Source organism: Mustelus asterias, chromosome 5 (genome assembly GCF_964213995.1).
Source record: "Mustelus asterias chromosome 5, sMusAst1.hap1.1, whole genome shotgun sequence".
Lineage (NCBI taxonomy): Eukaryota > Metazoa > Chordata > Chondrichthyes > Carcharhiniformes > Triakidae > Mustelus > Mustelus asterias.
Genome location: NC_135805.1, coordinates 12,689,336 through 12,715,055, shown reverse-complemented (window position 1 = coordinate 12,715,055; position 25,720 = coordinate 12,689,336). Strand labels below are relative to the sequence as shown.

Here is a 25,720-nt window from a genome sequence, read left to right as displayed (position 1 = left end):
AAAATGGAAGAGCCGAGTGATCCCCGGATGGCAGAGATCATTGTGGAGGGCCTGTAACCGGTCCTCCTGCACACTGGCACATGTTCCATGCGACAGGGCATCTGGGGACTCATTGAGCTTCCCCGGACGGTACATGATATCATAGTTGTAGGTGGAGAGTTCGATTCTCCACCTCAAGATTTTATCATTCTTAATTTTTCCCCTTAACGTGTTGTTAAACATGAAGGCCACGGACCACTGGTCCGTAAGCAGGGTAAACCGTTTGCCAGCCAAATAATGGCACCAATGCCGTACGGGCTCCACAATGGCCTGAGCCTCTTTCTCCACAGATGAGTGCCGAATTTCAGGGCCTTGGAGGGTGCGAGAGAAAAAGGCGACGGGCCTGCCCGCCTGGTTAAGTGTGGCGGCCAGGGCGAAATCAGATGCATCACTCTCCACCTGGAAGGGGATGGTCCCGTTATTTAAGAAGGGTAGGAAGGATAACCCGGGTAATTATAGGCCAGTGAGCTTGACGTCCGTGGTGGGGAAGTTGTTGGAGAAGATTCTTAAAGATAGGATGTATGCGCATTTAGAAAGGAATAAACTCATTAACGATAGTCAAAATGGTTTTGTGAGAGGGAGGTCATGCCTCACGAACCTGGTGGTGTTTTTTGAAGAAGTGACCAAAATGGTTGACGAAGGAAGGGCCGTGGATGTTGTCTATATGGACTTTAGTAAAGCGTTTGACAAAGTCCCTCATGGTAGGCTAGTGAAAAAGGTTGGATCCCATGGGATAAAGGGGGAGGTGGCTAGATGGGTGGAGAACTGGCTTGGTCATAGAAGACAGAGGGTGGTAGTGGAAGGGTCTTTTTCCGGCTGGAGGCCTGTGACTAGTGGTGTACCGCAGGGCTCTGTATTGGGACCTCTGCTGTTTGTGATTTATATAAATGATCTGGAAGAAGGAGTAACTGGGGTGATCAGTAAGTTTGCGGACGACACAAAACTGGCAGGACTTGCAGATAGTGAGGAACATTGTCAGAGGCTACAGAAGGATATAGATAGGCTGGAAATTTGGGCAAGGAAATGGCAGATGGAGTTCAATCCTGATAAATGCGAAGTGATGCATTTTGGTGGGAATAATGTAGGGAGGAGCTACACGATAAATGGAAGAACCATAAAGGGTGTAGAGACGCAGAGGGACCTGGGTGTGCAAGTCCACAGATCTTTGAAGGTGACGTCACAGGTGGAGAAGGTGGTGAAGAAGGCATATGGCATGCTTGCCTTTATAGGACGGGGCATAGAGTATAAAAGTTGGGGTCTGATGTTGCAGATGTATAGAACGTTGGTTCGGCCGCATTTGGAATACTGCGTCCAGTTCTGGTCGCCACACTACCAGAAGGACGTGGAGGCTTTGGAGAGAGTACAGAGGAGGTTTACCAGGATGTTGCCTGGTATGGAGGGGCTTGGTTATGAGGAGAGATTGGGGAAATTGGGGTTGTTCTCCTTGGAAAGACGGAGGATGAGGGGAGACTTAATAGAGGTGTATAAAATTATGAAAGGCATAGATAGGGTGAACGGTGGGAAGCTTTTCCCCGGGTCGGTGGTGACGTTCACGAGGGGTCATAGGTTCAAGGTGAAGGGGGGGAGGATTAACACAGATATCAGAAGGACATATTTCACACAGAGGGTCGTGGGGGCCTGGAATGTGTTGCCGGGCAAGGTGGTGGAGGCGGACACACTGGGAACGTTTAAGACTTATCTAGACAGCTATATGAACGGAGTGGGAATGGAGGGATACAAAAGAGTGGTCTAGTTTGGACCAGGGAGCGGCGCGGGCTAATTGTTCCTGGTTTCTCGTTTCAAGCCTTCATTCTATGATCATCTTGCTGGTGCCAGTACAGAGTGAGACTGCGGATAGTTGGGAACCTGTCTCGGGGGCAGGGAATTCATATGGTGTTCGTGGAAGTGGAAATGACTAGGGTTGGGAAGCATTTTCCGATCGGGGCCATTGTGATCTCCTGGACTCGTTTCGATCGCCTCAGGGGGTCGGAGAGGAATTTCCCAGATTTTTTTTCCCCATATTGGCCCTGGGGTTTTTCACTCTGGGTTTTCGCCTCTCCCTGGAGATCACATGGTCTGGAATGGGGGGGTGGGGGTAAGTTAATAGGTTGTAATGAACAAAGCATCATAGCTGTGAGGGACAGCTCGGTGGATAGGATATTGGTATGTAGATAGGCTGGAAAATTGGGCGGGGATCCTGGATTCAGGATTCAATCCTGGACCGGGGAGCGGCGCGGGCTTGGAGGGCCGAAGGGCCTGTTCCTGTGCTGTATTGTTCTTTGTTCTTTGTTCTTTGTTCTTTGACTCATCGACAGCGTGCATCGTGGCTTTCGCGATGTCAGCTTTTATCCCTTCAAAGGCTTGGCGAGCCTCTGCTGTCAGGGGAAAAGATGTAGATTTTATGAGCGGACGGGCTTTGTCCGCGTAATTGGGAACCCACTGTGCATAGTACGAGAAGAAGCCTAAGCATCTTCTCAGTGCTTTGATGCTAGTGGGTAGGGGAAGTGCAAGGAGGGGACGCATACAGTCTGGATCGGGGCCGATGACCCCGTTTTCCACCACGTATCCAAGGATTGCTAGGCGGTGCTTGCTGAATACGCACTTCTCCTTGTTATAGGTCAGGTTCAGGAGAGTCGCAGTGCGTAAAAACTTCTGGAGGTTGGCGTCGTGGTCCTGCTGGTCATGGCCGCAGATAGTGACGTTGTCCAGGTACGGGAAGGTAGCCCGTAGCCCGTTTTGGTCCACCATTCGGTCCATCTCACGCTGAAAGACCGAGACCCCATTAGTGACGCCGAAAGGGACTCTTAAAAAGTGGTAGAGACGGCCATCCGCCTCAAAGGCCGTGTATTTGCGGTCCTCTGGGCGAATGGGGAGCTGGTGGTAGGCTGACTTCAAGTCGATGGTGGAGAACACCCGGTACTGCGCAATCTGGTTGACCATGTCAGATATGCGCGGGAGAGGGTACGCGTCCAGCTGCATGTACCTATTAATGGTCTGACTATAGTCTATGACCATCCGGGGCTTGTCTCCAGTCTTGACCACCACGACTTGTGCTCTCCATGGGCTAGTGCTAGGTTGAATGACCCCTTCCCTGAGGAGCCGCTGAACCTCAGATCGAATAAAGATCCGATCCTCAGCGCTGTAACGCCTGCTCTTAGTCGCGATGGGCTTGCAGCCTGGCACGAGATTTTTGAATAGGGAAGGCGGGGTAATTTTGAGTGTCGAGAGACTGCATGTGGAGCGCGCTGGACAATTTGGAGGCTGCTGTTCTCCCACTGAAAGTGGAGGGAGTGGCCCATCGTACTGCAGGGTCACACTCCTCAGGTGGACCATAAAGTCTAGCCCCAGGAGTACCAGAGTGCAAAGGTGCGGTAACACGAGGAGCCTGAAGTTCTCGTGAACTGTGCCCCGCACCGTTAAGGTTACCACACAGCTCCCAAGAACGATAACAGATCGGGACCTCGACGCCATGGAGATTGTCTGCCTGACAGTTTGCACACGGAGAGCGCACCGTTTCACTGTATCCGGATGGATGAAACTCTCCGTGCTCCCGCTGTCGAACAGGCAATGCGCCAGACGCCCGTTTACCTCTATGTCCATCATGGACTTGTTGAGTCTGTGAGGCTTGGCCTGGTCCAGGATGATTGACGCCACTGTTGGATCCCGAGTGCAGGCAGCTGAGATAGCCAACGACAAGGACCCCTGCTGGTCTTCTGTGGCCGGTGTCGACCAAAATGGCCGCGCCCACAAATCACACGTGGTCGATGATGTTGAAAGCGGCGGCACCCGCAGGTCACACGTGGCTTGCGTCGTCGTCATAGGAAATGGCGGCGCCCGTGAATCGCACGTGGCTGAAGACATCGACAAGGCCGGAGACGAGGAGATGGATCCTGGGGAGTCACACGCAGCACTGCTGGGCTTGGAAGGGGTCTTTGCTCGGCACACTTTTGCATAGTGCCCTTTCTTCCCACAGGCAGAGCAAAACACCGTCCTGGCCGGACATCTCTGACGAGGTGCTTCGCCAATCCGCAGAAATAGCACCATGGGCCTCCAGGAGCTGCCGCAGCCGTCAGGTCTGAAGTTGAGAGCATTATCACGCAGTTCCGAGGAGCCGCCGGGTACAGTTGAGGCGGTGGCTGTACTTGCCACGATGTTCCCACGTGGTCGGTGGGGTCGGTTTCAAGACTTCTAGAGGCCGTTTCCATCGCATCGGCCAATTCTACCGTCTTAGCCAGGTCCAGGTTACCCTGCTCTAGCAGCCGCAGGCGAATATAGGATGAGCTGATTCCCGCCACGAACGCATCTCGGATCAGATCGTTGGTGTATTGAGTAGCCGACACCTCCTTGCAATTGCAGGCTCTGGCTAGCTGTTGAAGTTCGCGCAGGTACTGTCCCGTCGTTTAGCCGGGCTGCCGCCGTCGAGTGGCTAATAGGTGACGAGCATGAATTTCGTTCGGCTGTTTATTATACAGCTTCTTGAGTAATTCGATGGCCTCTATGTAATTTTGGGAATGACGGATTGTTGCATACACAGTGTCGCTCACCCTTGCGTGGAGGACCCGCAATCTGTCGGTGTCGGACTGGACTGCTGTCGAGGCGTCGATGTAATCCTCGAAACACTTCAACCAATGGTCGAAAGTATTCGACGCTCCAGCGGCACGCGGATCCAAGGTTAGCCAATCGGGTTTCAGCATCTGCTCCATTTTTCTTCGAACAAAATTTTCGGTGTTTTGTTGTGAATAACATTGATGCGCGATTAATTCACTCGGGAGGCTAGGACGTACCCGGGAATAAAGGCTTTTATTCACAACAAGAATAGAGCATACTGCTTAACAATACCACCCCAGACTAAGGGCTACTGGGAAGTAGCAGTGACCTTTATACTCCTGTAAGAAGGCGGAGCCAAACGGAGTGTACCACAGAACAATGCTAACAGGTGGAACACCCCAACCCTAACCCCAACAGTAACAAGAGTAACATATGTACAAGTACCCATAGTGGTAACCATCTATGGTTCACCACACTCTCTCTCTCTCTCCTCTGCGCTCACTCTCTCTCTCCTCTGCGCTCACTCTCTCTCTCCTCTGCGCTCACTCTCTCCTCTGCGCTCGCTCTCTCTCACACTCTCACATCTCCATCTGGCCTCATCTCCCCTGGAAGTTGCGTTCTAATCCTGAGCTCCACTCACCATCCACACATGTCCGGTATCCTTAATCAGCTGCCCTGTCATGCGTCTTGCTCACTCTCTCCATCTGTCTTCATGCAGGACAAGCTGGCTCACAATAAGAAGGAGAGGTCCCAGGACGGGGGGGTTGGGGTTTCCAAGATCAAGACTCTCACGGACTTTGAGAACAGGGCCACAGAACTGGCCTGTGAGGACATAGACTGTCCCTGCACTGCTGGTGAGGTCAGCAGCTCACACCCAAGTGAGGACCCTGCACTAGAACATCCATCAGACGGCCATACTCTGAGCGATTGCTGACCATGCCTCATGCACTAATTATCTCTCATTTCTTTCTCAGTCACCTCTGGAAATCTGCCAAGGGCATCCACGAGACAGGCCCTCAAATCTAGCCCTTATGACACCTCGCATAAGGATCCTGAGGTCAACTCCTTTGAAGATCTGTCACACCCACACCCTCCACAGAGACACACGGCCGGGTGGGACTTGGTTCCAGGGGGGTCCGGTCGCAATGAGGAGCACAGCAAGCAATCCGGGCCACAGCAGGCAGAGGCAGGGACATACAAGGCCGCCAGTACTCAGAGGACTATTGGAGGCCGGGAGTCTGCGGAGTTCCAGACGGATAAGGAGCCGCCAGCCTCCTCCTCCTCAATCAGTTACTGGAGCTGAGGTGACATTGATAGGGACATCAGGAAGGGATGGCAGTTACACACCACAAACTGCAATGTACAATGGAGGAGTCTGTCCAGCTTCAGTCTGAGGTGGTAATGCCCCCTTGCCAACACTGAGGCCAACACTGGCAGGATGGCATCTTCCATGGAGACCTTGGTCCAGGACATTGCTCCATGGCTGAGACACTGGCTGCCATCCACCACAGTCAATGCCAGACTGGGGCGGACCATCTAGATCTCATCCCCTGCCCCTTCTCCTCAAGGAGTCAGCCAGGGGCCCTCGGGCACCCAGAGGGAGGAGGACAAGCAGCTCGACATCCTGGGACCATCCACCCAGGTGACACCGATACTGTCCGGCCAATCCCAATCTCTTCTTCCTGTGCCCCCGTCAGCTCCGGCTCCATAGACTGAGGAGGGTGGCCCTGCCCCACAACAGGGCACCCAAAGCAGGCTGTGGCCCTCCAGAGGACGCCCGCCAATGTCATCACAGTGCAGCAGTCAGCAGGCTGCCTCCACCTCCGCCGTGGATGTCGGGGGATGCACCAAGACATGGCGGCAGGGTGAGGAAAGTAAAAAGGATGTAGTTAACGAGTGTTAACCACCTGTAACTAATGTTCACAAAGGTCCTTTGGACACTCCTGATCATTTCATATCTCCTCAAGCAGCACCTAGAGGAGATTGAAAACATGGTGAGAGAGAGTGCAGTGAGGCATCTGAGTGAGAGCTTAGAGTTTGCAGCTCCTGAGGTAACGTCGGGATTCAAAAGTGATGTCAGGCAAGTGGGAGTAGCTGAGGTGAGTATGATTGGATATGTATTTACAACTTTTACTGCTTATAGTTTATAAGGACTATATTGTGCAGTAACAAGGACCAGGGAAGAAGGGCCTGAGAGTAATTGATATTATTTGAATTAAAGTATCTTCCAAAAGGTTTAATTTAAAAAGATAAGTCATAGCAGGAGAGCTCAAACCGTGGTGTGCTCTTCCTGTTCTGTGTGGGAAGCCATGAATATTTCCAGTGCCCGGGACCAGCACGTGCACAGGAGGTGACTACAGCTGCAGCTTCTAGATGCCTGGGTTTCAAAGCAGGAGCAGTGGCTGGGGACATTGTGGAGCAACTGCGAGGCTGAGTGTATCATAGATAATGCATGTAGACAGGTGGCCACACTACAGGTTCAGACTTCACAGGCAGGAAAGGAATGGGTGACCACCAGACAGAGCAAGAGCACTAGGCAGGCAATGCAGGAATGTCCTGTGGCCATTCCTCTGCAGAACAGATATACCATATTGGATACTATAGAGGAATGGTCTCTCAGAGGAAAGCAGCAGCAGCCAAATTTGGTGCACCACAATTGACTCTGCGGACAGGAGAGGAATGCAATAGTTATAGAGGATTCAATTAGAAGGGGAATAGATAGGAGTTTCTGTGGCTGCAAACGAGACTCCAGGATGGTCTGTTGCCTCCCTGATCCTAGGGTCAAGGATGTCTCGGAGTGGATAGAGGACATTCTGGAGGGGGAGAGTGAACATCCAGTGATCATCGTACACACTGGTACAAACAACATAGGTAAAAAAGGACTGAAGTTCTAAAAGCAGAATATAGGGAGTTTAAAAGTAGGACCTCAAAGGTAGTGATCTCAGGATTACTACCTGTGCCACGTGCTACTCAGAGCAGAAACAGCAGGATATATAGGATGAATGTGTGGCTGAAGAGATGGTGTGAGGGGGAGGGTTTCAGATTCCTGGGGCATTGGGACCGGTTCTGAGGGAGATGGGACCTGTCTGTACAAACTGGATGGGTTACACCTGGGCAGGATCGGGACTAATGCTTTTGGGGGGGTGGTTACTTGCTAGAGTGGTTGGGGAGGGTTTAAACAGGGGAATGGGAATGCAGAGGAGGGGGAAATAAAGGACAAAAACAAAAGACATTAAGGGAAACAAAACAAGTGATAGGCAGATAAACCAGGGCCAGAATCAGACAGGGCCTCAGTGCAGGAATGGGACCAGTAATGTTAAAAAGACAAGTCTTGAGGCTTTGTGCCTTAACACATGGAGCTTTCACAACAAAGTGGATGAATTAATCGTGCAAATAGATGTAAACGGGTATGATATAGTCGGGATTACGGAGACATGGCTGCAGGGTGACCAGGGATGGGAACTGAACCATCCAGGGGTATTCAGTATTCAGGAAGGACAGACACAAAGCTGAAGGTGTGGAGTTGCATTGCTGAGAAAATTAACACAACAGTGAAGAAAGACGTTAGCTCCAACAATGTGGAATCTGTATGTGGAGAGCTAAGAAACACCAAGTGTTAGTGGGTGATGTTGGGAATGACATTGAACAGGAAATTAGAGACGAATGTGACAAAGAAACATCTGTAATTATGGGTGATTGGGGCGGCACGGTGGCACAGTGGTTAGCTCTGCTGGCTCACAGTGCCGGGACCCGGTTCAATTCCCGCCTTGGGTCACTGTCTGTGAGGAGTTTGCATGTTCTCCCCGTGTCTGCGTGGGTTCCCTCCGGGTGCTCTGGTTTCCTCCCACAGTCCAAAGATGTGCAGGTTCGGTTGATTGGCCATGCTAAATTGACCCTTAGTGTCAGGGTGATTAGCAGGGTAAATGTACGGTGTAACAGGGATAGGGCCTGGGTGGGATTGTTGTCAGTGCAGACTCAATGGGCTGAATGGCCTCCTTCCGCACTGTAGGGATTCTGCATGTAGATTGGGCAAATCAAATCAGTCACAATACCATAGAGGAGGAATTTCTGAAGTGTGTACGAGATGGTTTTCTGGACCAATACGTTGAGGAACCACATAGGGAACAGGCCATCCAAGACTGGGTATTGCATAATGGGAAAGGAATAATTGGCAATCTAGTTGTGCAAGGTCCCTTGGAGATGAGCGACCATAATATGACATAATTCTTCAACTCGATGGAGAGTGACGTAGTTGATTCTGTGACTAAGGTCCTGAATCTGAAAGAAAGAAACCACACGGTATGTGGTGCAAGTTGCCTATGATAGACTGGGGAATGTTACTTAAAGGGATGACAGTGGATAGGCAATGGCAAACATTCAAAGAGCACAAGGGTGAACGACAACAATTGTTTATTCCTCTCTGAGCAAAAATAAAACAGGAAAGGTGGCCAAACCATGGCTTACAAGGGAAATTAGAGATTAGAGCGAAGGGGAGAGGCGTACAAACTGGCCAAGAGAAACAGCAGACCTGAGGATTGGGAGCAACTTAAAATTCATCAAAGGAGGCCAAAGGGATGAATAAGAAGGAGAAAATAGAGTACGAGAGTAAGCTTGTGATGAACATAAACTGTAAACGTTTCTGTAGATATGTGAGGAGAAAAATATTGATGAAGACAAATGTAGGTCTCTTACATTCTGAAACAGGGGAATTTATAATGGGGAACAAGGAAATGGCCAACCAACTGAATATATACTTTGCTTCTGTCTTCACAAAGGAGGACACAAATAAGATACCAGAAATGTTGGGGAACCCAGGGTTTAGTGAGAGGGAGGAACTGGAGGAGATCAGTATTAGTAGAGAAATGGTGTTGGAGAAATTGAGGGATTGAAGGCCAATAAGTCTCCGGGGACTGATAATCTACATCCCAGAGTGCTTAAGGAAGTGGCCTGAGAAATAGTGGATGTATTGGTGGTCATCTTCCGAGATTCTATAGACTCTGAAATAACTCTAACAGATTAAAGGGTAGCTAATGTAACCCCACTACTGAAAAAGGGAGATAGAGAGAAAACAGGAAATTATAGACCAGTCTGCTTGACATTGGTAGTGGGGAAAATTCTACAATCCATTATAAAAGATTTAATAGCATAGCATTTGGAAAGAACATAAGAACTAGGAGCAGGAGTAGGCCATCTGGTCCCTCGAGCCTGATGGCTGATCTTTTTGTGGACTCAGCTCCACTTACCCACCCACTCACCATAACCCTTAATTCCTTTACTGTTCAAAAATTTATCTATCCTTGCCTTAAAAACATTCAATGAGGTAGCCTCAACTGCTTCACTGGGCAGGGAATTCCACAGATTCACAACCCTTTGTGTGAAGAAGTTCCTCCCCAACTCAGTCCTAAATCTGCTTCCTGTTATTTTGAGGCTATGCCCGTTAGTTCTAGTTTCATCCGCCAGTGGAAACAACTTCCCTGCTTCTATCTTGTCTATTCCCTTCATAATCTTATATGTTTCTATAAGATCTTTCCTCATTCTTCTGAATTCCGATGAGTATAGCCCCAGTCTACTCAGTCTCTCCTCATAAACCAACCCTCTCAACTCCGAAATCAACCTAGTGAATCTCCTCTGCACCCCCTCCAGTGCCAGGATATTTTTTCTCAAGTAAGGAGACCAAAACTGTACACAGTACTCCAGGTGTGGCCTCACCAGCACCTTATACAGCTGCAACATAACCTCGCTGTTTTTAAATTCCATCCCTCTAGCAATGAAGGACAAAATTCCATTTGCCTTCTTAATTATCTGCTGCACCTGCAAACCAACTCCTTGAGATTCCTGCACAAGGACACCCAGGTCCCTCCGCACAGTAGCATGCTGCAATTTTTTACCATTTAAATAATAGTCCATTTTGCTGCTATTCCTACCAAAATGGATTTACCAACATTGTACTCCATCTGCCAGACCCTCACCCACTCACTTAGACTATCTATATCCCTTTGCAGACTTTCAGCGTCCTCTGCACACTTTGCTCTTCCACCCATCTTAGTGTCATCTGTGAATTTTGACACACTACACTTGGTCCCCAACTCCAAATCATCTATGTAAATTGTAAACAATTGTGGTCCCAACACTGATCCCTGAGGCACACCACTAGTCACTGATCGCCAACCAGAAAAACACCCATTTACCCCCACTCTTTGCTTTCTGTTAGTTAACCAATCCTCTATCCATGCTAATACATTACCCGTAACACTGTGCACCTTTATCTTATGTAGCAGTCTTTGGTGCGGCACCTTGTCAAATGCCTCCTGGAAATCCAGATACACCACATCCACAGGTTCCCCATTGTCCACTGCACATGTAATGTTCTCAAAGAATTCCACCAAATTAGTCAAACATGACCTGCCCTTCATGAACCCATGCTGCGTCTTACCAATGGGACAATTTATATCCCGATGTCTCGCTATTTCTTCCTTGATGATAGATTCAAGCATTTTCCCTCCTACAGAAGTTAAGCTAACCGGCCTGTAGTTACCTGCCTTTTGTCTACCTCCTTTTTTAAACAGTGGTGTCACATTTGCTGTTTTCCAATCTGCGCGAACCACCCCAGAGTCCAGCGAATTTTGCTAAATTACCACTAGTGTATTTGCTATTTCTCCTGCTATCTCTTTTAGTACCCTCGGATACATTCCATCAGGACCAGGAGACTTGTCTACCTTTAGCCCCATTAACTTGCCCAACACTACCTCTTTCGTGATAATGATAGTTTCTAGATTCTCACCTGCCATAGACTTCCTGTCATCAATTTTTGGCATGTTATTTGTGTCTTCCACAGTGAAGACCGACACAAAATACCTGTTCAATGCCTCAGCCATTTTCTCATTTCCAGTTATTACATCTCCCTTCTCGTCCTGTAAAGGACCAATGTTTACTTTCGCCACTCTTTTTTGTTTTATATATTTTTAGAAACTTTTACATAGAACATAGAACAGTACAGCACAGAACAGGCCCTTCGGCCCACGATGTTGTGCCGACCTTCATCTGAAACCAAGATCAAGCTATCCCACTCCCTACCATCCTGGTGTGCTCCATGTGCCTATCCAATAACCGCTTAAATGTTCCTAAAGTGTCTGACTCCACTATCACTGCAGGCAGTCCATTCCACACCCCAACCACTCTCTGCGTGAAGAACCTACCTCTGATATCCTTCCTATATCTCCCACCATGAACCCTATAGTTATGCCCCCTTGTAATAGCTCCATCCACCCGAGGAAATAGTCTTTGAACGTTCACTCGATCTATCCCCTTCATCATTTTATAAACCTCTATTAAGTCTCCCCTCAATCTCCTCCGCTCCAGAGAGAACAGCCCCAGCTCCCTCAACCTTTCCTCATAAGACCGACACTCCAAACCAGGCAGCATCCTGGTAAATCTCCTCTGCACTCTTTCCAGCGCTTCCACATCCTTCTTATAGTGAGGTGACCAGAACTGCACGCAATATTCCAAATGCGGTCTCACCAAGGTCCTGTACAGTTGCAGCATAACCCCACGGCTCTTAAACTCCAACCCCCTGTTAATAAAGGCTAACACACTATATGCCTTCTTCACAGCTCTATCCACTTGAGTGGCAACCTTTAGAGATCTGTGGATATGGACCCCAAGATCTCTCTGTTCCTCCACAGTCTTCAGAACCCTACCTTTGACCCTGTAATCCACATTTAAATTTGTCCTACCAAAATGAATCACCTCACATTTATCAGGGTTAAACTCCATTTGCCATTTTTCAGCCCAGCTTTGCATCCTATCTATGTCTCTTTGCAGCCTACAACACCCCTCCACCTCATCCACTACTCCACCAATCTTGGTGTCATCAGCAAATTTACTGATCCACCCTTCAGCCCCCTCCTCTAAGTCATTAATAAAAATCGCAAAGAGCAGAGGACCAAGCACCGATCCCTGCGGCACTCCGCTAGCAACCTGCCTCCAGTCCGAAAATTTTCCATCCACCACCACCCTCTGTCTTCGATCAGATAGCCAGTTACCTATCCAATCGGCCAACTTTCCCTCTATCCCACACCTCCTTACTTTCATCATAAGCCGACCATGGGGGACCTTATCAAACGCCTTACTAAAATCCATGTATATGACATCAACCGCCCTACCTTCATCAACACACCTAGTTACCTCCTCAAAAAATTCTATCAAATTTGTGAGGCACGATTTGCCCTTCACAAATCCGTGCTGACTATCCCGGATTAATCCGCATCTTTCTAAATGGTCGTAAATCCCATCCCTAAGGACCTTTTCCATCAATTTACCAACCACCGAAGTCAGACTAACCGGTCTATAATTACCAGGGTCATTTCTATTCCCTTTCTTAAACAGAGGAACAACATTTGCCACTCTCCAGTCCTCTGGCACCATCCCCGTGGACAGTGAGGACCCAAAGATCAAAGCCAAAGGCTCTGCAATCTCATCCCTCGCCTCCCAAAGAATCCTAGGATACATTTCATCAGGCCCAGGGGACTTATCGACCTTCAGTTTATTCAAAACTGCCAATACATCCTCCCTCCGAACATCTATTTCCTCCAGCCTATTAGCCTGTAACACCTTCTCTTCCTGAAAAACATGGCCCCTCTCCTTGGTGAACACTGAAGAAAAGTATTCATTCATCACCTCGCCTATCTCTACTGATTCCATACACAAGTTCCCACCACTGTCCTTGACCGGCCCTAACCTCACCCTGGTCATTCTTTTATTCCTCACATAAGAGTAAAAAGCCTTGGGGTTTTCCTTGATCCGACCCGCCAAGGACTTCTCATGTCCCCTCCTAGCTCTCCTCAGCCCCTTTTTCAGCTCATTCCTTGCTAACTTGTAACCCTCAATCGAGCCATCTGAACCTTGTTTCCTCATCCCTACATAAGCTTCCCTCTTCCTTTTCACAAGACATTCCACCTCTTTTGTGAACCACGGTTCCCTCACTCGGCCATTTCCTCCCTGCCTGACAGGGACATACCTATCAAGGACACCCAGTATTTGTTCCTTGAAAAAGTTCCACTTTTCATCAGTGCCTTTCCCTGACAGTTTCTGTTCCCATCTTATGCCCCCTAATTCTTGCCTAATCGCAACATAATTACCTCTCCCCCAATTGTAAGCCTTGCCCTGCCGTCCGGCCCTATCCCTCTCCATTGCAATAACAAAAGACACCGAATTGTGGTCACTATCTCCAAAGTTCTCTCCCACAACCAAATCTAACACTTGGCCCGGTTCATTTCCCAGTACCAAATCCAATGTGGCCCCACCCCTTGTCGGCCTATCCACATATTGTGTCAGGAAACCCTCCTGCACACACTGCACAAAAAGTGCCCCATCCAAACTATTCGACCTACAAAGGTTCCAATCAATATTTGGAAAGTTAAAGTCCCCCATGACAACTACCCTGTGACCCCCACACGTATCCATAATCTGCTTAGCAATTTCTTCCTCCACATCTCTATTACTATTTGGGGGCCTATAGTAAACTCCTAACAACGTGACCGCTCCTTTCCTGTTTCTAACTGCAGCCCATATTACCTCAGTGTGCATATCCCCCTCAAAGTGCTTTTCCGCAGCCGTTAAACTATCCTTGATTAACAATGCTACTCCTCCACCTCTTTTACCAGCTTCCCTACACTTACTGAAACATCTATAGTCCGGAACGTCCAACAACCATTCCTGTCCTTGTTCTACCCACGTCTCCGTAATGGCCACAACATCGTAGTCCCAAGTAGCAATCCACGCCCCAAGTTCATCCACCTTGTTCCGGATGTTCCTTGCATTGAAGTAGACACACTTCAACCCACCTTCCTGTCTACCGGTACCCACCCTTGACCTTGATACCTTCCCCAATACCTCACCACCCTCAACACTGACTTCCGGACTACAACTCCTTTTCCCACTCCCCTGACAAATTAGTTTAAATCCCCCTGAAGAGCCGTAGCAAATTTCCCTCCCAGGATATTGGTGCCCCTCTGGTTCAGGTGCACCCCGTCCTGTTTGTAGAGGTCCCACCTTCCCCAGAACGTGTTCCAATTATCCACGTATCTGAAACCCTCCCTCCTGCACCATCCCTGCAACCACATGTTTAAGTGCACTCTCTCCCTGTTCCTCAACTCGCTATCACGTGGCACCGGTAGCGTACCAGAGATGACCACATGTTTTGTCTTTGCTCTCAGCTTCCAGCCCAGCTCCCGAAATTCCTGTTTTAAATCCCCGTCCCTTCTCCTACCTATGTCGTTGGTACCAATGTGTACCACGACTTGTGACTGTTTCCCCTCCCCCTTAAGAATCCGGAAAACACGGTCCGAGACGTCACGATTTTGCTATCTGTTTTTATATTCTGAGCTAGTTTACTCTCATAATCCATCTTACCTTTCTTTATAGCTTTTTTCGTGGCTTTCTGCTGACCTTTAAAGATTTCCCAATCCTCGAGGTTCCCACTAATCTTTGCCACTTTGTATGCATTTTCTTTCAATTTGATTCCCTCCTTTATTTCCCGAGATATCCATGGCTGATTATCTCTTTTTCTACAGTCCTTCCTTATCACTGGTATACACTTTTGCTGAGCACTGTGAAAGATCGCTTTGAAAGTCCTCCACTGTTCCTCAATTGTCCCACCATAAAGTTTTTGTTCCCAGTCTACCTTAGCCACCTCCTCCCTCATCCCTTTATAGTCACCTTTGTTTAAGCACAAGACACTGGTATTGGATTTTACCTTCTCATACTCCATCTGTATTTTAAATTCAACCCATGCTGTGATCGCTTCTTCCAAGAGGATCCCTAACTGCAAGATCATTAATTATTCCCGTCTCATTACACAGGACCAGATCTAGGATAGCTTCTCCCTTGTCGGTTCCATTACACACTGTTCAAGGAAGCTATCGCGGATACATTCTATGAACTCCTCCTCAAGGCTGCCTTGACCAACCTGGTTTGACCAATTGATATGTAGATTAAAATCCCCCATGATAATTGCTGTATCACTTTTACATGCATCAGTTATTTCTTTGTTTATTTCTCGCCCCACCATGATGTCATTATTTGGTGGCCTATAGACTACACCTATCAGTGACTTTTTCTCCTTACTATTTCTAATTTCCACACAAATGGATTCAACCTTTTTTTCCATAGAACCTATATCATCTCTCACTATTGCCCTGATATCATCCTTAAATATCAGAGCTACACCACCTCCCTTACTTTCCTGTCAGTCCCTCTGAACAGTTTGATACCCCTGGATATTCAATTCCCAGTCGTGACCATCCTGCAACCATGTCTCTGTAATGGCCACCAAATCATACTCGTTCGCAATGATTTGTGCCGTCAACTCATTTACCTTGTTTCGAATGCTATGAGCATTCAGATAAAGTGCCTTTATGCTAGTTTTTGTACCTTCTTTTTGAATTCTAACACTTCCATTAATAACATCTCCTGAGGTCTCCTTTTTTCCTGATTTTTGATGTAGTTGGAACCTTCTCCCCACATTTTGTCCTTGCTCCCTCCTTCTCGGACTCCTTACATAGGTTCCCATCCCCCTGGCATATTAGTTTAAACTCTCCCCAACCGCTCTAGCAAACACTCCCCCAGGACATCAGTCCCAGTCCTGCCCATGTGTAACCCATCCAACTTGTACAGGTCCCACCTCCCCCAGAACCGGTCCCAATGCCCCAGGAATCTGAAACTCTCCCCCTGACACCATCTCTTCAGCCATGTATTTATCCGATATATCCTCTCATTTCTACTCTGACCAGCATGTGGCACTGGTAGTAATCCTGAGATCACTACCTTTGAGGTCCGATTTCTTAACTTTCTTCCGAGCTCCCTGTATTCTGCTTTCAGGACCTCATCCCTTTTTTTACCTATGTTGTTTGTACCTATGTGTACTACGATCACTGGCTGCTCGCCCTCTCCCTTCAGAATGTCCTGCAGCCGCTCCGAGACATCCTTGACCCAGGCACCAGGGAGGCAACAGACCATCCTGGAGTCTCGTTTGCGGCCACAGAAACGCCTGTCTATTCCCCTTACAATTGAATCTCCTATAACTATTGCACTGGCACAATTTTTCCCCCTCCCCTCTGCAGCAGAACAACCGTGATGCAACGAGTTTGGCTGCTGCTGCTTTCCCCAGAGAGGACATTCCCCTCAACAGTATCCAAAGCGGTATATCTGTTTTGCAGGGGAATGGTCACAGGAGATTCCTGCACTACCTGCCTGTCTCTCTTGGTCTGTCTGGTGGTCACCCATTCCCTTCCTGCCTGCGGAGTCTGAGCCTGTGGTGTGACCACCTCTCTATATGTGCTAGCCACGATACTCTCTGACTCGTGGATGCTCCACAGTGTCTCCAGCCGCCGCTCCAGCTCTGAAACTCGAGCTTCCAGGAGCTGTAGCTGGAGACACTTCCTGCACACATGCTGACCCAGGGGACTGGAGCTGTCCCCAGCCTCCCACATGGAGCAAGAGGAGCAAACCACAGCTTGGAGTAATCCTGTCATGTCCTACCCCTTTAAATTAAACTTTTGAAAGATGTTTTGTTTCAGATTATATCCAATTTTCGAGGGCCCTTCTTTCCTGCTCCTTGTTATTACCGAGTCGAACCTTTTCAAACTATAAACCACAGAAATTACACACAAACACTATAGTAGTGTACAACAACAACAATGTCAAGAGCAAAACAAACACTTACCGATCAACACTCTCGCTTGTAGCCTCTGCTGCCTGTTTCACCCAACTCCAAAAGGAGTGGAGGATTGGACAGAGTCAGTCCTGCTGATCCAAGGTGGAGGAGAGTTGTCCAGAAGGATCCTTAGTGTATCTCACCTTCCTCCTGGAGTCTGCTGCAGTGAGGTCCTCATGAGCACACTGTCCTTGCCTGGCCTGTGCAATGGCCTCTTCGACTCCATCCTCACCTTCCTTGACCTCATCACCGTCATCCCCTTCGAGGTCCTCTCCATTGGAGGAGACGTGCAGCCCCTCTATCTTGTAATCTGCCAAGTCCACCCCTCACCCTCCCGATTACAGTGGCTGGATGTGTGGCATGCAGCAAGGTGCGTGACACCCCCTGGAGAGGGTACTGAAGCACTCTGCCAGATCTGTCCAGGCATTGGAACTACATTGTGAGTAATCACCAATGACTGAGTAGCAGCATGAGCCTGGTTATACCTTCTGTCAGCAGCAGTCTGAGGCTGTTACACGGGTATCATCAGCCACGTCCAGTCTGGGTAATCCTTGTCCCCAAGGAGCCAGGCCTGCATCCTGTGTGGTCCCTCAAAGATGCCAGGATCTGAGGCCTACTCAGGGTGTACAAGTCAGGGACGCTTCCCAGGTATCTGCACAAATCTGCGTGATAGATTTCTTATGGTCACACACCAGCTGCACATTGAGCAAGTGGTAACCTTTCCAGGTGACGTATGCAACTGCCTGTTGCCAGGGAGCTTTTATAACCACGTGAGTGCAGTCGATGGCACCCTGCACCTATGGGAAACCAGAATCTCAGCCACACCCAGTGCTCTTGTGCCCCAGCTCTGCTTGGTCTCTGACGTTGACAAAATTGTGGGTCTTTGCAACAATGGCATCTGTGACTTCCAGGATGTGTTTGTGGGTGGGCGTTAGGGAGATCTCACAGACGTCTCCAGTGGAGCCCTGGAAGAAGTCACTACCGTAGAACAGCTGGTAACCTGCCTCAGCTGAGAAATAGTTCCCCAGTTGGAACATTTCAGTTGGATGGCCCTGTAGTGCTCCTGCACAGTCAGGGTTGGATGGCCCTGTAGTGCTCCTGCACAGTCAGAGTTGGATGGCCCTGTGCTCCTGCACAGTCAGAGTTGGATGGCCCTGTGCTCCTGCACAGTCAGGGTTGGATGGCCCTGTAGTGCTCCTGCACAGTCAGGGGTTTCATGACTTCCCTGCTTTTTGCCTCCAATGGAGCCAATGCTCTGTAGCACAGTAAAATCCAGCCCCGCCTGGTGTGGACGCTGTGGAGACTTGTCTGAGAGGCCTCCCTGAATCCACTGCAGCTTCCAGGGCCTGGCACTGATCTCTGTGAGTGCTGCGTGATGTCAATTATGTGAACTAACCTGGGAGTCTCCAGCAAGGTGCAGGTGGCCAGCTGCTTGTAGTTTAAATCCTGGTGTAAACCACATTGCTCTAATTGCACGCTGATCTGGGCTCTTAATCCAGTGTGGAGGGATGTGCAGTAGGCATCAGAATTAGATATGATTTATGCTAATTACGCCTGCGATGTTTGATGGTGGGAAGCTCAGCCTGCCATTGACAGCTGAGTCACATTATCGCTTCCTCATGTTACATTGTTATAAAACCGGTTTCCTTCCTTCTTCTGAGATTTTTGTCTCACACTGTGTTGATGAAGGTAGGGCAGTTGATGTCATATACATGGATTTTAGTAAGGCGTTTGATAAGGAATCTATCCAAGGCTGCTCAGGGAGATGAGAGGTGAAATAGTTGGGCCTCTGACGCAAATCTTTGTCTCGTCACTGGACACAGGTGAGGTCCCAGAGGATTGGAGGATAGCCAATGTGGTCCCGTTATTTAAGAAGGGTAGGAAGGATAACCCGGGTAATTATAGGCCGGTGAGCTTGACGTCCGTGGTGGGGAAGTTGTTGGAGAAGATTCTTAAAGATAGGATGTATGCGCATATAGAAAGGAATAAACTCATTAACGATAGTCAACATGGTTTTGTGAGAGGGAGGTCATGCCTCACGAACCTGGTGGTGTTTTTTGAAGAAGTGACCAAAATGGTTGACGAAGGAAGGGCCGTGGATGTTGTCTATATGGACTTTAGTAAAGCATTTGACAAAGTCCCTCATGGTAGGCTAGTGAAAAAGGTTGGATCCCATGGGATAAAGGGGGAGGTGGCTAGATGGGTGGAGAACTGGCTTGGTCATAGAAGACAGAGGGTGGTAGTGGAAGGGTCTTTTTCCGGCTGGAGGCCTGTGACTAGTGGTGTACCGCAGGGCTCTGTATTGGGACCTCTGCTGTTTGTGATTTATATAAATGATCTGGAAGAAGGAGTAACTGGGGTGATCAGTAAGTTTGCGGACGACACAAAACTGGCAGGACTTGCAGATAGTGAGGAACATTGTCAGAGGCTACAGAAGGATATATATAGGCTGGAAATTTGGGCAAGGAAATGGCAGATGGAGTTCAATCCTGATAAATGCGAAGTGATGCATTTTGGTGGGAATAATGTAGGGAGGAGCTACACGATAAATGGAAGAACCATAAAGGGTGTAGAGACGCAGAGGGACCTGGGTGTGCAAGTCCACAGATCTTTGAAGGTGACGTCACAGGTGGAGAAGGTGGTGAAGAAGGCATATGGCATGCTTGCCTTTATAGGACGGGGCATAGAGTATAAAAGTTGGGGTCTGATGTTGCAGATGTATAGAACGTTGGTTCGGCCGCATTTGGAATACTGCGTCCAGTTCTGGTCGCCACACTACCAGAAGGACGTGGAGGCTTTGGAGAGAGTACAGAGGAGGTTTACCAGGATGTTGCCTGGTATGGAGGGGCTTGGTTATGAGGAGAGATTGGGGAAATTGGGGTTGTTCTCCTTGGAAAGACGGAGGATGAGGGGAGACTTAATAGAGGTGTATAAAATTATGAAAGGCATAGATAGGGTGAACGGTGGGAAGCTTTTCCCCGGGTCGGTGGTGACGTTCACGAGGGGTCATAGGTTCAAGGTGAAGGGGGGGAGGTTTAACACAGATATCAGAAGGACATATTTCACACAGAGGGTCGTGGGGGCCTGGAATGTGTTGCCGGGCAAGGTGGTGGAGGCGGACACACTGGGAACGTTTAAGACTTATCTAGACAGCTATATGAACGGAGTGGGAATGGAGGGATACAAAAGAGTGGTCTAGTTTGGACCAGGGAGCGGCGCGGGCTAATTGTTCCTGGTTTCTCGTTTCAAGCCTTCATTCTACGATCATCTTGCTGGTGCCAGTACAGAGTGAGACTGCGGATAGTTGGGAACCTGTCTCGGGGGCAGGGAATTCATATGGTGTTCGTGGAAGTGGAAATGACTAGGGTTGGGAAGCATTTTCCGATCTGGGCCATTGTGATCTCCTGGACTCGTTTCGATCGCCTCAGGGGGTCGGAGAGGAATTTCCCAGATTTTTTTTCCCCATATTGGCCCTGGGGTTTTTCACTCTGGGTTTTCGCCTCTCCCTGGAGATCACATGGTCTGGAATGGGGGGGTGGGGGTAAGTTAATAGGTTGTAATGAACAAAGCATCGTAGCTGTGAGGGACAGCTCGGTGGATAGGATATTGGTATGTAGATAGGCTGGAAAATTGGGCGGGGATCCTGGATTCAGGATTCAATCCTGGACCGGGGAGCGGCGCGGGCTTGGAGGGCCGAAGGGCCTGTTCCTGTGCTGTATTGTTCTTTGTTCTTTGTTCTTTGTTTGTCCCCCATGGTCGGCTTATGATGAAAATGAGGAGGTGTGGGATAGAGGGAAAGTTGGCCGATTGGATAGGTAACTGGCTGTCTGATCAAAGACAGAGGGTGGTGGTGGATGGAAAATTTTCGGATTGGAGGCAGGTTGCTAGCGGAGTGCCACAGGGATCAGTGCTTGGTCCTCGGCTATTTGTGATTTTTATTAATGACTTAGAGGAGGGGGCTGAAGGGTGGATCAGTAAATTTGCTGATGACACCAAGATTGGTGGAGTTGTGGATGAGGTGGAGGGCTGTTGTAGGCTGCAAAGAGACATAGATAGGATGCAAAGCTGGACTGAAAAATGGCAAATGGAGTTTAACCCTGATAAATGTGAGGTGATTCATTTTGGTAGGACTACTTTAAATGTGGATTACAGGGTCAAAGGTAGGGTTCTGAAGACTGTGGAGGAACAGAGAGATCTTGGGGTCCATATCCACAGATCTCTAAAGGTTGCCACTCAAGTGGATAGAGCTGTGAAGAAGGCCTATAGTGTGTTAGCTTTTATTAACAGGGGGTTGGAGTTTAAGAGCCGTGGGGTTATGCTGCAACTGTACAGGACCTTGGTGAGACCACATTTGGAATATTGTGTGCAGTTCTGGTCACCTCACTATAAGAAGGATGTGGAAGCGCTGGAAAGAGTGCAGAGGAGATTTACCAGGATGCTGCCTGGTTTGGAGGGTAGGTCTTATGAGGAAAGGTTGAGGGTGCTAGGGCTGTTCTCTCTGGAGCGGAGGAGGCTGAGGAGAGACTTAATAGAGGTTTATAAAATGATGAAGGGGATAGATAGAGTGAACGTTCAAAGACTATTTCCTCGGGTGGATGGAGCTATTACAAGGGGGCATAACTATAGGGTTCATGGTGGGAGATACAGGAAGGATATCAGAGGTAGGTTCTTTACGCAGAGAGTGGTTGGGGTGTGGAATGGACTGCCTGCAGTGATAGTGGAGTCAGACACTTTAGGAACATTTAAGCGGTTATTGGATAGGCACATGGAGCACACCAGGATGATAGGGAGTGGGATAGCTTGATCTTGGTTTCAGATAAAGCTCGGCACAACATCGTGGGCCGAAGGGCCTGTTCTGTGCTGTACTGTTCTATGTTCTATGTTCACTCTTCCCGATTGGGAACAGAATACACTGGTCCTTGTATTAGCACAAAGCCTGGATACGTTACACACAGTTTCCTCATCTAAATCATTACAGCAGAGGCCCATGTACTGATCCTTGCAGTCGTCGATATGGACTTTCGTAAAGTGTTTGACAAAGTCCCTCATGGTAGGTTGGTGTAAAAGGTTGGATCTCATGGGATAAAGGGGGAGGTGGCTAGATGGGTGGAGAACTGGCTTGGTCACAGAAGACAGAGGGTGGTAGTGGAAGGGTCTTTTTCCGGCTGGATGCCTGTGACCAGTGGTGTTCCGCAGGGCTCTGTATTGGGACCTCTGCTGTTTGTGATTTATATAAACGATCTGGAAGAAGGTGTAACTGGGGTGATCAGTAAGTTTGCGGACGACACGAAAATGGCTGGACTTGCAGATAGTGAGGAACATTGTCAGAGGCTACAGAAGGATATAGATAGGCTGGAAATTTGGGCAAAGAAATGGCAGATGGAGTTCAATCCAGATAAATGCGAAGTGATGCATTTTGGTAGAACTAACATAGGGGGGAGCTATACGATAAATGGCAGAACCATAAAGGGTGTAGTAACACAGAGGGACCTGGGTGTGCAAGTCCACAGATCCGGGAAGGTGACGGCACAGGTGGAGAAGGTAGTGAAGAAGGCATATGGCATGCTTGCCTTTATAGGACGGGGCATAGAGTATAAAATTTGGGGTCTGATGTTGCAGTTGTATAGAACGTTGGTTCGGCCGCATTTGGAATACTGCGCCCAGTTCTGGTCGCCACACTACCAGAAGGACGTGGAGGCTTTAGAGAGAGTGCAGAGGAGGTTTACCAGGATGTTGCCTGGTATGGAAGGGCTTAGTTATGAGGAGAGATTGGGTAAACTGGGGTTGTTCTCACTGGAAAGACGGAGGATGAGGGGTGACCTAATAGAGGTGTATAAAATTATGAAAGGCATAGATAGGGTGAATGGTGGGAAGCTTTTTCCCAGGTCGGTGGTGACGTTCACGAGGGGTCATAGGTTTAAGGTGAGGGCGGGGGAGGTTTAACACGGATATCAGAAGGACGTATTTTACACAGAGGGTGGTGGGGGCCTGGAATGCGCTGCCAGGCAAGGTGGTGGAGGCGGACACACTGGGAACATTTAAGACTTATCTAGATAGCCACATGAACGGAGTGGGAATGGAGGGATACAAAAGAATGGTCTAGTTTGGACCAGGGAGCAGCGCGGGCTTGGAGGGCCGAAGGGCCTGTTCCTGTGCTGTATTGTTCTTTGTTCTTTGTACCCTGCTAATTACTACTTCCAATCTGAAAATATCCCATTTATTCCACTCGGTTTTCCTCAATCCACAATAATAGATTGCTGTAGATCCCATAAATCCTAATTTTATCAAATGCTTTTTGAAAATCCAGTACATCAGTGGCGCAGTGGTTAGCATTGCTCCCTCACAGCATCCGGGAGCTGGGTTCAATTCCCGGCTCGGGTCACTGTCTGTGTGGAGTTTGCACATTCTCCTCGTGTCTGCGTGGGTTTCCTCCGGGTGCTCCGGTTTTCTCCCACACTCCAAAGATGTGCGGGTTAGGTTGATTGGCCAGGCTAAATTGACCCTTAGTGTCCCGGGATGCGAAGATTAGAGGGATTAGTGGGTCAATATGAGGGTTAGAGGGATTAGCAGGTAAATATGTGGGGATACAGGGATGGGGCCCAGGTAGGATTGTTGTCGGTGCAGACTCGATGGGCCGAATGGCCTCTTTCTGCACTGTAGGGTTTCGATGGTTTCCCGCCTGGGTCACTGTCTGCGTGGAGTCTACACGTACTCCCCGTATCTGCGTGGGTTTCTTCCGGGTGCTCCAGTTTCCTCCCACAGTCCAAAGATGTGCAGATTAGGTGGATTGGCCATGATAAATTGACCCTTAGTGTCCCAAGATGCGTACGTTAGAGGGATTAGCGGGGTAAATATGTGGGGTTACGGGGAAGGGCCTGGATAAGAGGCTCTTTTTTGGAGAGGGTTGGTGCAGACTCGATGGTCCGAATGGCCTCCTTCTGCACTGTAGGGATTCTATCCACTGGTTCTCTTCTCTCCATCCAACTGGTTACATCCCCAAAACACTGGAAAGTGACATTGTTTGACAAATCCTTCTTGTCTCAGTGACACAACTTATTTTCTCAGATAGAAGAAAGTTTGAACTTTGATGCTGAGTGGTTGAGATTTTTCAAGACCAAGTTTCTTGGCCAGTATGAGATTCGAGGTCCGTGATAGGACAGAAAGGTGTTGAGGTCAAAGATCAGCCATAATTTGATTGGATGATGGAGGGGTCCTAGGAGTCACAAGGCTTCCTCCTGCTCCTATTTCTTAAGTTGTTATAAAGTTCTGTTTAGAAATCATATTTGACAGTCTGAGGACATCATCAAGTGAAGGAGTAATTCTGAAAGGGAATCCCTGGTGCAATGCAGGAAATGGCTCTCTGAGTTGCTGATGTGAGAGTGATGTGAGAGAGTTAGAAGAGTTGTGTGTGCACCTGTACCTGTGGGTGAGTCAGTATGTTTATGTGTGTATCTGTGCAGTAAAAACTGTTTTAATGTTGTTGTATTTTATGAAGAGTATTTTATGTTTAGTAAGGAGATAAATCCTATTTTAAGACTGCCCCGCTCTCCCAGGGTCCCCAGATTTTGGTTTTGTGTGAGTGACACTGGCAGTGGGTGCCCTCCACATCCCTCTGGCACGAAACCCTACAGCAGGTGGCAGTGTGACCAACCAGTTCCCTGAACATGCGCAGACTTCAGTGACACTCGCTCTCAGGCATCTGCACGTATGTTAAATGCTGGGTCTAGCGAGGTGCCTCCACAACATTCCCTCCAAACTCCCAGAATCCTCCCCCCTCCAGAACCCTCCCCCTCCAGAATCCCCAAAACCCCCAGCAGCAGTGGGGTGTGGGGGTCCCGTGAGGGGGGAGGGCACTGGTGTGGGAAACCCCCCTCTCCGTTTGTTAAAGCTGCCCGCAATGTAACATCACAGAGGGGGCAGCCTTTCCAAACATCGGTCGGTTTGCAATCAACTTTTCTGTGTGGTGGGGAGAGCCAGGAGTGGACACATAATATACTCCACCCCCTCCCCCCCTCCCCACACACTCACACACAGATACACACACACACACACACATACACACACACAGTAAAATTTAGCCGGGAATCTTTACTGCCACCCGAGAGGGAAGATTGGACCTCGGTTGAACATCTCCATAGACAGATAGAGATTGCAGCACTGTGGCACTCCCTCTGTAATGCACTGTCAACCCAGGTTATGTGCTCAAGTCTCTGGAGTGGGACTTGTCAGCTCCCCTTTAACCACCATCTGTGTTTGTCTCCCACAGGAATCCCACTGCTGGAAGATGACTCCTAGTCTGCAGCAAGCCCAGCTCAGCAAGCTGCCATTTGATCAGTGTGTACAAGGAGGACAGACCAGGTCCATTGCTTCAGGATGGATTGTGAATCCATATCTTTCTGTATCAAGGAGCTGTGAGCAGAA

At 48.8% G+C, this 25,720-nt stretch overlaps 1 protein-coding gene across 1 annotated transcript in view; it reads left to right on the top strand.

Moving 5' to 3' along the window:
• The window catches only part of susd4 (sushi domain containing 4), a 197,066-nt gene extending 171,346 nt beyond the window's left edge, over window positions 1-25,720 (top strand). Inside the window, exon 11 of the mRNA XM_078213637.1 lies at window positions 25,566-25,720. Coding sequence (XP_078069763.1) covers window positions 25,566-25,594 — 29 coding nt within the window. The 3' untranslated portion in view covers window positions 25,595-25,720. The remainder of the gene's footprint in view (window positions 1-25,565) is intronic.